The following is a 13,374-nucleotide window of genomic DNA, read 5'->3' as shown; positions in this document are numbered from 1 at the left end:
GAGTTGCAGGGGCCCCTTAAACTTTTTGGATGGTACGCCTAATCTAGCCCACGTCGCGCTCGTTCCACAAGCATAGTAGTACGACTGCACGGCTCATTAGCTTATTGCGAAGGGAATTTTTACTTTCTTCAGAACTCGCACGTACCGGCATGCCAGGCATCTTGGAGGTCTCGCCCGCACTTCGAGGGCCCACAGTTAGATGGCACAGCGTGTGCAGAGGGAAGCGCGAGAGAGTGAACATTTCTAGTATGAACCAGTGTGTGACCGAGGCACTCTCAGGTGCCACGCTGAGAACGTTTCATGGTATTCGCGACGTCGCAGTTAGATGAAGCAGCTTCTCCAGAGACAAGCGATATAAAGGAGCGCGGCTACAGTACACACCCCATAGATGACCCGTTTCGGATGCTGGCACACTTAAGTAGATATCGTACGTTGGTTGCAACCGAGCATTAAATGTGCCTTGTATGCATAACATATTTCACCAACTTTGAAGCGGTTATTGGTGACAGTTGCCCTTTTCCCCCCAAAATTGGTTATTGTGTATTTCATGGTGTCCGCTGCATCTCAATGACCCCGTGTGAAGCCAAGTTGGATCACTAGGTATGTGACTCTGGATATCCGCTGGTCTTCCATGAACATCCGCCACGCCAATTACGGCCACTTTGTATGCGCCGCTGCGTAGGTGCCACACTTCCTAGACGAAAAAAAAATTGCCGGTGCATCTATTCTTCACAGCTTCCAGGCGGCATTAACGTTAATTTTTTAGCTCATCGTTGGGAGTATCATAAGTTCCACTTCTACTCATTCAATGTTGGGTGGGGATTGTTAATGTTTATTGAAAATGCTGATTTTTATGGAAACCGGAGCATGCCCATTGGTCTATGCTGCGTAGAAGTGCACCACAGACCCACATTTACACACCAAGTAACAAAAGTCGTCGTAAAAGTGGGTCATTCTAGAATGGAGATTACTCAGTGAGGCATGCCGAATTACCTAAGTTGGGGCAAGACATGATCATTCAGGCGTTGTGCCTGATAGCGCACCATTGATAAAAGCACTCTGCGGAGTGCGCATGTGCCGCAAATCGTTAAAAGCCGATCAAAGTTTGCTAGCGGCCGCACGTTTCGGTCGAGCGGTGAGCCCATAAGCATCGGCCCATAAACTTTGTGCTACCGGGAGCTTGTCTGCTCCTTTGTGACGCTTTATAGAAACACCTGGCGACAAGGGTGGAACAAAGAAATATAGCACATTGTCCAGGAAAGCAAGTGTGCCCGCCATTCAGCCTCTTCCAATTTGTTGTTTGAAGACTGGATCTCTTACGCTTACTGATATCACGATCGAAGCCAATGCAATTGTGACGCAGTTCGCCGATAAACTCAACCAAATAGAAACATGTGGAACTTCTGCCAATGTCTACACTTGATAGCAAGATCAGCTGACATCATTCCTGATCGTCAATGGTGTCCCTCAAAGCGACAGAAAAGGTGCATTCCGGGCCATTGTAGATCCTAGAAACAATTGTTCCTAAGCTTTTGGTGATTGCGGAGCAGGCGTAAATTAAGAGGCGGCGGCTACTTCATGGCCAGTTTATTTCTGATTGCGTCGTCGAGCTTCGCAAGCTGTCGCGAAAGTGTGATTTTGGATGCAATTTAGACGGCTCCTCCCGGGATGGTTTCGTGTGTGTTATGCTAAGAGAGGACGTGCAACGTGCACGTTTCACAGAAGATAGCAGACACGTTTCAGAAGGGTATGGTGGCTATCGAATAATTGGCGAAAATCACTGATGGATCCCGCACTGGTGTGCATTTGGTTCGTCCTATTGATAACGTATAGGCGGCATCGAAGACATAGTAGTGTGTATGCTTTCGCTGCGGCTCGCCGAAACACTTCAGACAAGCCAGTCCCACATACTCCACGAATACCGTAAAAGTAACCAAAAGAAGCCCCTCTGCTACGCCGCATACGAAGCTTCACGCAAGGGACAAGCAAAATACGGTAAAGGTTGCCTAGCACTTGGAAGTGGCAGTTTTAAAGGGCATACCGTTTTTCGGTTTTGGGCATATAATGGTGCAGATGAACTCGAATGGTGTTTTAGTCAAGCTGGAGCAAGACACTGGTGCCGCAGTCTCAGTTGGGCCTTTCAAGTAATATCACCAAATTTTTCTTTCAACAAGGCGGTCCAATGGTGGTTGAGTTCTGCACGGTGCTCATACGGTGAGCCTCCCTGCGTCATCAACCAAGAGGGACCTCCACTGATGGGCCGGAAGTGGCTTCACGTAGTTCTACTAGAACCGAAAAAGATCTACAACGTTCACCGGCTGCCAAAGTCAGATGTTTCCATTTGTGTTAGTTGAGAAGAAAGGCTGTACACTCTGCTCGCAAAGTGCGGCTTCCTTTTGAAAAATGAGTTAGGCCCGATTACAGAAGAAAGGACCACACTGTACATGAAGCCGGATCAGGCCCGTGAGTATCTCAAAACAAGAAACGTTCTATTTGCTTTGCAGAGAGCTGCTGAGACTGAGTTGTCGTAGATGAAAAAAAAAATCAATTATAGCGCTGGTCCATAACGCAGTATATAGCACCCCCGTTGAACCTGTACTCCAAAGTGATGGCGGTATATGCCTCTTTGGAGATAATATGATAACAATGAGCCTTGAAATCACAAAGTATCCATTACCGAAGGCCGATGACTTGTTTGCCGCGCTTTGTGGCGGTGAGCGCTTTTAAAAGCTGGACCGCAACTGCCAGCGCACAGGCTCCTCGCTGTTAAACACCGTCTTTCCGAACTGCGGGTGCGAATCGAACGACTCAAGCATTCGGGGCAAGACACTGCCCAGCACGAGATCGGCACCCACCGGGCAGATTGGAAGCTGGACTCAACATGGCTTGTGTGCAATTAGAACAGGAGGAGGTGTTATGTCTTATAGCGCACCACTTTTAATGGCACTCTGCGAAGTTTCATGTGCCGCAAATGGGTTGTGGGAACCCTTTTCTCTGAGAAATGAGCCCATAAGCATTGGTGAACAAACAATATTCTAACAAGAACTTGTCGGCTCCTTCGTCACGGCTGATGGAAATCTAACATTAAGAATGGCGCATATCCAGCGGCAAATACCGAGTGACCGAAGTAGGTATCAAGGAGGTTCATTGAACAGTACCAGAAGACCAGAGTTTCGTAACCAGTGACCCACTATGGCCGATTTTTGTTTTGAAATGCGATTCTATGAGCACATCAGTCCAATGCTCTACCCATTTGAGCTTGGAATACCCAGGGACCGAAGTAGGCTGGAAATAGGCATGGACTTGCATAAAGACATACTGCAAACTGGGTCCTGTTGCCATGTGATGCCAATATAATTCAATGTCTCTTATTTTTTTTCCCTTGCTTGGCGGAATGCAACCGAAGGCGCACTAACGCAAGCCACGGGCGGACTTCGCGTCCGCGCCGTTGCATAAGGCAGCTTGCCTGCTGTGAAGCACAAGAGTGGAGTGCGGCTGCATAAGGCCTTACACATTGGTATGCGCGGGGTATGTTGGTATGCGAACTGAGACCAAATCAGAGCGATGGGAGACAAGGAGAAGAATGTGACATAGGCACTACGATGTGCTAAGCATAATGTGTATAGGATTTGGCAGTACAATGTGGCTAGATTGTTTCAATGATAATCGCCTTAATGCTCACATTCATTGTGGGATGGTTTCTGCCATAATTTTTTCGTCATATACGAGGGCCGAAAGTTTGACGTAATAGTTCTGCTGAAACCCGAAAGGTGGAGACAGGCAAATAAGGAAAAATGAGACATGGACCCAGTCGTAGAAATTGATACAAAAGCAACCAATACGGATCCTCGAAAAAATAAAACCCTCGCAGCTGAGGAAAAATTCATCCCTGTCCGGGACTCGAACCCGGGACCACCGCTTTTCCGGGGCATCCGCCTCGTTAGCTCAGATGGTAGAGCGATTGACCCGGAAAGGTGGTGGTTCCGGATTTGAGTCCCCGACATGGACAATTTTTTCTTCATCTGCGAGGCTTTTCTTTTGAGCAAACCGTATGGGTTTCCTTAGTAGCAATTGCTACGATTGAGTGGATGTCTCATTTTTCCTTAATTAACCATGTCCTGTACTTTGGGAGGGCTCACGATGCAGTTCACGAGTAAAATTCTGCACGAGCCCAGATATCTTATTAGAACACATATTAGCACCCTCACACACTCCTATTAGCTGTGCACGAAACAAACAAAGGTTGCGCAAAACAATCAATGTTCTAAATATGGTAGTTTTGAATGTAGGCGTTCAAGAATCATTTATACCTACCTGATTACGAGTCTTGGACACGATGCAGTCAACCATCTGAAATCAGTGAAAATAGATAGTCGTATTAAAAAGGCCGTAGTTCCGCTTGAATTGTAAAGCCCCGATGGCGATAGCAAAGTACCTGATACCCATACAAATTAAGGACAGTAGTTTTATCGTGAGTATAAGGTTTTAAACATTCGCTTACAAGCTAAATAACCAACATGGTGTCAAGCGCGCAGAGGCAAAGATGAAAACGTCTCACTTGATGACCGCTGACACCTTCTGTCAGAACGGTGGCGTGAGGAATAGTGGCAGTAGCAGCGAGTGGATTGACGTTCACGGTTTCGATCCCTTCGTAGCGAACTCAATGGGAAGAACACAGTGCACGGGAAACCGTTCGTGCTCGTCGCAGTGAGACTCGGTACCGATCAATGATGGTTTTCAAAATAGCGCCCGCGCAGCCGCGGTTGACCGCGTCTTTCGCAAAATCCGCCGCAGTAGAATGCCCACCTCGGGGCGCTGCAGGCAATGGCAGCCAACGCGCTTCATCCCGCCTTCTTCCATTGTGCGCTCAATATCAAGTCACAATCATCGGCTAAACTTCGTACACTTTCACTAACATCCAAACTACAGGGAGTGTAGCCACGATGCTATCGCACTTAGTCTTTATAAGGAACGTCGCCTTGACGGTGATGGCGGCGAAAATGCCCCTCGATGTGTCCATATAATAAATATCGCAATAAAAGTGCAACGTCAAAAGTTTTCCGACTGTCCGTGCTTACAGTGTGGCAAATGAATTACACGTGTAGCAAATGTTTGGCATGAGTGTGAGACGCTCGTGCTCCTGGTGAGTGCATAGATATTGTTTGTGATTACATAATTTTAAAGTATTGCAGCCCTTTAATATACTGTATATATATTACAAGTAGGCGAGCTCCAGTATCAAAAATGTGCTACAAGTGTCTCCAGGTAACGCTTTTCTGACGGCTTCACTGAGAGAATTCCAAACAAGTGGTTTCAAAGCATTGATAATGGCTATATGTCCTATTCATCACCACTCTTGAGCAATAAATTCTGCCAATTCTATTCCTGAGGGATGCAAGTCACATTTATTTCTCTAAGACGCCAATGGTTTCTTCTACACCAAGTCGTAGAAATTATGTGCCTTAGAGATGGTGCAGAAAGAAAATGTGCAGGAACCGTCAAGAATGATTGTCAATGTAAATCAATAGCCGCATGTTTCTAGAATGCTTTTCACTTCGTATAAAAATTTGGGCATTAACCAGCCCATTTCTAGCGACAGTATAGGCGGCTATGATTATAAGTTGTTTCGCCTTAGTTTGGTGGCTCTTTTTATAGACGGTGAAAGTCCCACAACCACGAAATGGCCAAAAGAGCGAAGAGTATGGCCATTGAAACGAGACGCTTTAGCCAAAATATGCCAGAATCTATCTGTCATTCAAGTGTAGTGCTGGATGACCAAGCACTGTTTGTACGGATATTCGGTCTCAGCAATACAATTTTCCCTGTTGACCAAGCTCTCGGTTTATAGCGTTTTGGTCGTTGGTATGCCTTACTTGATGTGTTCAGAGAACGTCTTATTGATCTGTGAGTGAAGTACGTTTCCTCGAGGATAAATGTGACGATATTACGGCAGCAGTGTTAGGACAACTCACGCACTTTACGGGTGCTATATAACTACCCATGTATGCATCTGTGCTTGTATCTTACTGCCTTTGCACCTACCTGGATCACTAGCCAGTGCATGGTCGAATGGTGACAGCATCATGCTGCTGTCTTGATGTACTGCGGTTTGAAACCAACTGCTAGAACACTTGGGTCACTGAATAGGCGAGAACGTGTATAAGTACCTCTTTTAAATGAAGCTACTTTACGCCGACATGGGTCATTGCACCTACGGGACCGGGTAAGAACGGCTGTAGGAAGAAACTCTGAGGCCAACATGGACAACTGTGTCACGAACCACCCGGGTTCGTGAACAAGGGAGTGCTCGAGGCACCCTCCGATAGACGGACGCTCCGCAGCGTGGTGGTGCTGAACGATGACGGACCGCCGAGCAGCCGTGCTCGTCGGTGTTAGTTGCGGTGCGGTGACCAATATTGCCTGCCGAGCTTGGCAGGCCACCGAGCTTGGCGGCGAACGAACATTATGCCTGCGAGGGCGTCACATGCCCTTACCCTCAGTTGGTTTGCTAAATTAAAACAAACGTCCATGTTTGAAATATGAGGCTCTGCCTCCACCCTAGCTGGGTCGATGGTGCCTGCTATCCAGGGGAGCAACCGTCCGGTGGCCTCCGCGGTCGAGTACTCCGCCTGGGCACCGATGTTGATGGGTCGGGTGTGGCAACGCCGGGTGCTGACTGAGCCAGCCTCGCTCCATCCAGAGGGTCCGTAGTGGTCGGCCTTGTGAGTGGTGTTGGGCTCGACACCGTTCCAACGGGTGTCGCACCACTGGCTACAGTTGCCGCATCCAAGGTGGGTGGTGCTCCGCTGGAAGCGACTGGTGCTGCCGTTAGTCCTCCTGCGGGCTCGAACTCAGAAGTGGCAGTCGAGCGTGCTGGCCACGTCCCGATGCGAGGCCTTACATGGTCGGCATGTCTGTACCACATGGCCCCGTCTGGCTGGCGGACGAGCAGCGATGTGGCGCTCGCAGGAGACACCACCTGTCCAGCAGACCAGGGTAGCCCAGGACGGAAGTGCCTGGCGAAAACTGGAGCTCCCGACTCTGGCAAAGGCTCGGGACGGCACTCTTGGTCAGCAGCCAGCTCCTGCTTCAGCTGCTTCAAGAGCACTGTGGATCGGAGGTCCGGACGCAAGATGTCCAAAGGCGTCTTGATAATCAGACCCAGCAGGAGTTCACAGGGGGCACGGCCAGTGAAATCGTGGAGCGTGGTCCGGTACTGAAAAAGTATCCGGTTAATCTGCGTCCGCAAATCCCTAGTCTGGCTCTTCTTGAGCTTATCTTTGAAGGTTTCCACCACCCACTCGGCACCACCATTTGAAGCAGGGTGGTACGCGGAACCATCATCCGGCGGATTCCATTCTTCGTCAACCAGGCCAGGTACTCCGTGCTGGCGAAAGCAGGACCATTGTCGGACACGATGAGATCTGGCAACCCCTGGGTGGCGAAGACCTGCCATAGAGCTGCAATGGTCGCACCTGATTATGTAGTGGTGACAGGCAGAACCTCCACCTACTTCGAAAAGGCGTCCACCACCAACAGTAAGTAATGGCCTTTGAAGGGTTCCCCAAAATCCACATGTAGGCGGGACCAGGGTCTCTGTGGGAACGGCCAGCGGGTGATCTCCACATGATGCGAGGCTCGCTCATACTGCTGGCAGATTTGGCAGCTCTGCACCAAGTGAGCGATGTCCTGTTCCAGGCGAGGCCACCAAACATGGGACCAGGCCACCATCTTGGTCTTTTCTTCGTCAGGATGACCCACGTGCAGGAACATCAGGAACCTGGACCTGAGACTTCGTGAGATCACCCCCCTAGTACCCCACAGTAGGTAGCCCTGCCGTAAGCTCAGCTCAGCAGCCTTGTGGCTATAGGCCTGCTGCAGCAATTCCTCTCCACAGGACACCACCTTGACCACCTGAGACAGGACTGTGTCCCGGCTGGTCGCTTGAGATACCGCAGTCATCGAAAGCACCTCCGGGTACACGTGTTCTAGCATAAACACTTCAGAAGGTTCAGGCGGCAGGCGCCTCAGGGCATCAGCAGGTCCCAGGTCTTTTCCCGGACGGTAAACCAGCTGGTAACTGTAAGCTGCCAGCCTTAAGGTCCAGCGTATCACTCGAGGTGATGCCTGCACAGGAACGTCCTTGTCAGGCCCCAGCAGCCCCAAAAGCAGCTTCTGGTCTGTGACCGCCTCGAACTTCCGGCCCCGCAAATACTGGTGGAAGCGTTCGACACCGAACATGAGGGCCAAACTTTCCTTGTCCAGCTGGCTGTAACGTTGCTCTGCAGCATGAAGCCGCTGAAAAGCAAATGACACAGGGCGTTCCTGGCCATCTTTGTCCCAGTGGGCCAGGATGGCTCCCACACCATACGGCGACGCATCTACAGTAAGGACGACAGGCTTATCAGGATCGAAGTTCTCCAGCACTGGAGCCTTGGTGATTAGCTCCTTGATGCGCTGGAAGGCCCGGTCCTGCTCCTTCTTCAAGACCCATTGCTGACAATCTCCAAGCAGAAGATGGAGCGACTGTAGATGCTGCGGCAGATTCGGCAGAAAGCTCCTGTAAAGTTGATGAGGCCGAGTTAGCACTGAAGCTCCTTCTTGTTCTGGGGCTTAGGTGCTTTGAGCCAGCATAAACTTTGCGGGGAGCCGGCGCTAGGCCTGCCTGGGAAATGACATGTCCCAAGTACTCAACACTGGGGGCTAGGAAGACGCATTTTTCGAGCTTGAGCTTGATGCCGGCGTCCTGCAGACGTGCCAAGAAGTTGTGCAGGTTCTGCAGGTGGTCCCCGTCGTCACTGCCAGTTACCAGGATGTCGTCCAAGTACACCGCCACGTGCCTCATACCCCTGAAGAGGTTGTCCATCTCCCTCTGGATCATGGCTGGGGCCGAGGCCACGCCATAGGGTAAGCCTGTGTACTGAAAGAGCCCCAAAGATGTCGATATTGCGACATACTTCCTGGAGGCATCCTGGAACACCAGCGGCTGGTAAGAATCTCTGAGGTCGAGCTTGGTAAACTTCTGTCCACCGGACAATGCTGACCAGAGATCTTCAATCCGGGGCAGCAAGTACCTCTCGACGGTAGCGACGGGGTTGATGGTAACCTTGAAATCCCCCCAGACCATGACACTGCCGTCTCGCTTTAGGACTGGTAGGATGGGAGTGGCCTATTAAGATGTCTTGACAGGTACCAAGACGCCCTCTCGCTGTAACCGTTCCAGCTCCTGGGTGACCCCGTGGTTCAGGGCGATTGGCAGTGGGCGAGGCTCGAAAAAACATGACCAGCATCCTTCAGGTACATAGATGCCAGCCGTCGTGCCGGAAAATGTGCCCACCCCTGGCTGGAAGAGGGACTTGAACTCGGTCAGAAGACTGGGGATGTCTTTCACCACATACACGCTGGCTTCCTGGTACTCTGCCAGACGAACGCCCAGTGCATGAATCCAGTTTCGACCCAGCAGCGTCGGCGACGACCCCTTCGTTAAGTAAAGGGGAAGGGTTGCCTCCCTGTCGTTAAAGCGAACGCTGACCTGTGCCTGACCCTGGACCTGGGAGAGTTGCCCAGAGAAGCTGCGCAGGATCACACCCGAAGCCTCGAGGGACACGCCGGGGAAATTACGCTTGAAGAATTTCCCGGCCATTACTGACACGCTGGCCCCTGTGTCCAGCTCCATGGAAATGGGGTGCCCGCAGATTTCGACGGTCAGCATGTACGGCGGCACAGACGACGGTACAAAGCCTGTGTGCCACATGTCGAAAATCGGCGGGTCCTCGGCCCCTACATGGAGCCTGGGCGCAGATGAACTTGAGCCTGCTGCCGCACACCCCCACCGCATACTGTTGTGACGGCTACCCTGGCCGCAGACTTGTGTGAAACCTGGGCTTGAATCAGGCTGCTGTTTGCTGTTCGTCCTCCCCCTTCGGTATACACGTGCCAGGTGCCCAGTTTTCCCCCACGTATAGCATTGTGATTGAGAGAACTGGCACTATGAGGTGGAGTGGGCACCATCACAGTAACCGCAGGTACTGCCTTGTCGCCAACTCGTTGACCACCGCTTCCGCCGACGGTGAGCCAGTCGTACGGGAAATCTCGCCGGCGTCCTTGGCGGCAGCTTTTATTTCCAGTGCTGCCTTCACGGCGTCGTCCAGCGAGGGGTAGGGAAGCTCCAGGAGTCCCGTCTGCATGCCGGGGTTGTTGATTCCGCAGACGAAACGGTCCCGGAGCAGTGAGTCCAGTTGGTCTCCGAAGGCGCAGGCACTCGCTAACCCTCGTAGCACAGCAACGAATTGCCTGAGGGTCTCCTTCCCGGCGGCTCCGGTTGTTAAAGCGGAAACGCTCCATTAGTGTGGACGGTGCTGGGTTGAAATGTGAGCGCAGTATGGTGAGCAGCTCACCCAGCGTCTTAACGTGCGGCATGGCTGGCTTCAGAAGGTTGAGCAAGAGGCTGAAGATGTGGGTCCCGCAGCTGGCCAGGAAAATGTCTCGCTGTTCGACCTCGGGTATGTCGTTTGCCCGGAAGAACACGTGGACTTGCTTCTCGTAAATTGGCCAGGCGGCCCCATCTCCCTCGAATGGCTCGAGCCTTCCGTACAGCAGCATGGCGGTAGGAACTGGGGGCGGTGTTTCGCCGCTCGTGGTGGCGTGGGACGATCCGTGGGTACTCGTCACCAGTGTCACGAGTATACCATCTCTTGTCGCCAGTGTCACGAGGATCCCCTCCTCGTGGCCAGTGTCATGATCCTCCCGGGCTCGTGAACAAGGGAGGGCTCGGAGCACCCTCCGATAGACGGATGCTCCACAGCGTGGTGGTGCTGAACGATGACTGACCACCGAGCAGCCGTGCTCGTCGGTGTTTATTACGGTGCGGTGACCAATGTTGCCTGCCGAGCTTGGCAGGCCACCGAGCCCGGCGACGAACGAACATTATGCCTGAGGGGTTTCACATGCTTGCTACACACTGTGTATGTGCCAATCCGTCTCTGCCATTTCCAGTGAACCTCCCTTAAAGGTATGTCAGCTAGAGTCACAGTGCCAGAAGCTGCTTGCCGCTCTGCAATGAACGTTATCGACGCCAACTTGGGTAAGGTATGCGTCACTGGTAATGTGCCCCTCCATAATGATGCAAAATATTCTTTCAATCTGTCCGATTCTTAACGGAATCGAACGGAATTAACGGAATCTCAACTCCCAAAGGCTTCTGTGGAGCTCAGTTGAGAACGGTGGGTCGACTGACTTTATAGAAAAGTAAAATCAGGTTTGCTGTGTGGCAGGGGTGGTACCCCAGTCGCTTAACCAACTCGGTTTCAAGAAGGAGCAGGGGGAAATGAACACCACGGTGCGGCAAGGCGAGATAACAGACGGTCACTACAGGGGCTTCCTTCCTAGGATACTGAAGGCTTATGTGCAAAGGCTACTCAACAATAGACCATATTCCCGTTATCAATCAGGTGATAGAGAAATGCGCGGGATAAAACCAACTCTTATAATAGCTTTCTTTGATTACGAGAAAGCGTTTCATTCTGTCTAAACCTCAGCAGTCATGGAGGCATTACGGAATCAGGGTGTAGACGACACGTATGTAAAAATTGTGAAAGATATTTATAGCGGCTCTACAGCCACAGTAGCCCTCCATAAAGAAAGCAACAACATCTCAATAAAGAAAGGCGTCAGGCAGGGAGATACGATCGCTCGAATGCTATTCACAGCATGTTTACAGGAGGTATTAAGAGATCTGGATAGGGAAGAATTGGGGATAAAAGTTAATGGAGAATACCTTAGTAACTTGCGATACGGTAATGATATTGCCTTGCTTAGTAACTCAGGGGACCGATTGCAATGAGTGCTCACTGACCTGGAGAGGCAAAGCAGAAGAGTGGGTGTAAAAATAATCTGCAGAAAACTAAAGTAACGTTTAACAGTCTCGGAAGGGAACAGCAGTTTACGATAGGTAGCGAGGCACTGGAAGTGGTACGGGAATACATCTACTTAGGGGAGGCAGTGACGTCGGATCCGGATCATGAGACGGAAATAATCAGAAGAAGAAGAATGGGCTTTGGTGCATCTGGCAGGCATTCTCAGATCATGAACAGATGGTTGCCATTATCCCTCAAGAGGAAAGTGTATAATAGCTGTGTCTTACCAGTACTCACCTACGGGGCAGAAACCTGGAGGCTTACGAAAGGGGTTCTACTCAAATTGAGGACAAAGCAACGAGCTATGGAAAGAAGAATGATGGGTGTAAAGTTTAGGGATAAGAAAAGAGCAGATTGGGTGAGGGAATAAACGCGAGGTAATGACATCTTAGTTGAAATCAAGAAAAAGAAATTAACATGGGCAGGACATGTAATGAGGAGGGAAGATAACCGATGGTCAATAATTGTTACGGACTGGATTCCAAGGGAAGGGAAGCGTAGCAGTAGGCGGCAGAAAGTTAGGTGAGCGGATGAGAATAAGAAGTTTGCAGGGACGACATGGCCACAATTTGTACTTGACCGGGGTTGTTGGAGAAGTATGGGAGAGGCCTTTGCCCTGCAGTGGGGGTAACCAGGCTGATGGTGATGATGTGTGAAGGGCGGAAGAACAAAGAGTTAATGTTCAATATAGGCTGCTACACGCAGTCGCACGACATTGTCTTCTTTTAGCCTTGAACGTGAATCTTGAAGGCTTTCTCTGAACGCGAAAACATGAAAGACAACTTCAGAGGAGAAGAAGCCTTATGGTGGCTTGATGGAGACGTGCCGCAGAAAGAAGTGCGTGGTTGTGTCGATTGTCAAGAAACTAACTACAGACTGCCTGCGGGCGATACGTGCGGCCATAGGTCGAACCAGCTCGAGCCAGGAGTGTGTCCTCTCTAAATACCGTGTGGTCGCTGGAGGTGTGCCTTGCTGGATGCTGAGAAATTGGCCTCGAACACGGATTGCCTGCCCATGTAGCATCTCGGTTTTACTGACTCCGAGATCCTCCTTGGTTGTTGTTTAGGCCCAGTAGTACTAGGGGTAGCATTTGCACTTAGTGCTGTATTTCGAGCATGACAGTCAACGACGCCTTCAGTTGTTGGTGGAGACGCTGGAAATGCCGTTGCTTTGTGGGTGGTAAGCTATGGTAGTATAAAAACGCGTGCCTAGCAGTCTTGACTGGGAAAAAAGCGAGCTTTGGAATTCTTGCTCCTCGTCAGTAGCTGTGTCAAAAGGCAACCATACCACGACACCCTTGCAGCAACAAATGGTTCCACCACTGTTTCGACCTTGATATGTTGTAGAGGCCACTTTGAGTACCGTTCCACACAAGCGAGATGGTGCCTGAAACTTTGGCTGGGCGGAAGAGACACACCAAGTCTAAATGCACTTGATCGAAACGGATGTCTGGTGGTCA

The 13,374-nt window shown here is 50.8% G+C and overlaps 1 protein-coding gene across 1 annotated transcript in view; it reads right to left on the bottom strand.

Annotated features, from left to right (window-relative positions):
• LOC139050367 (uncharacterized) overlaps window positions 1–13,374 on the bottom strand; it is a 57,690-nt gene that overhangs the window by 28,656 nt on the left and 15,660 nt on the right. The window contains exon 4 of the mRNA XM_070526610.1: window positions 4,315–4,350. Within this exon, the coding sequence (XP_070382711.1) occupies window positions 4,315–4,350 (36 nt within the window). The remainder of the gene's footprint in view (window positions 1–4,314; window positions 4,351–13,374) is intronic.

The sequence above is a fragment of the Dermacentor albipictus genome, chromosome 10 (genome assembly GCF_038994185.2).
Source record: "Dermacentor albipictus isolate Rhodes 1998 colony chromosome 10, USDA_Dalb.pri_finalv2, whole genome shotgun sequence".
NCBI lineage: Eukaryota > Metazoa > Arthropoda > Arachnida > Ixodida > Ixodidae > Dermacentor > Dermacentor albipictus.
Note: the sequence above shows the minus strand (reverse complement) of the source record. Positions and strands in the feature narration are given on the sequence as shown.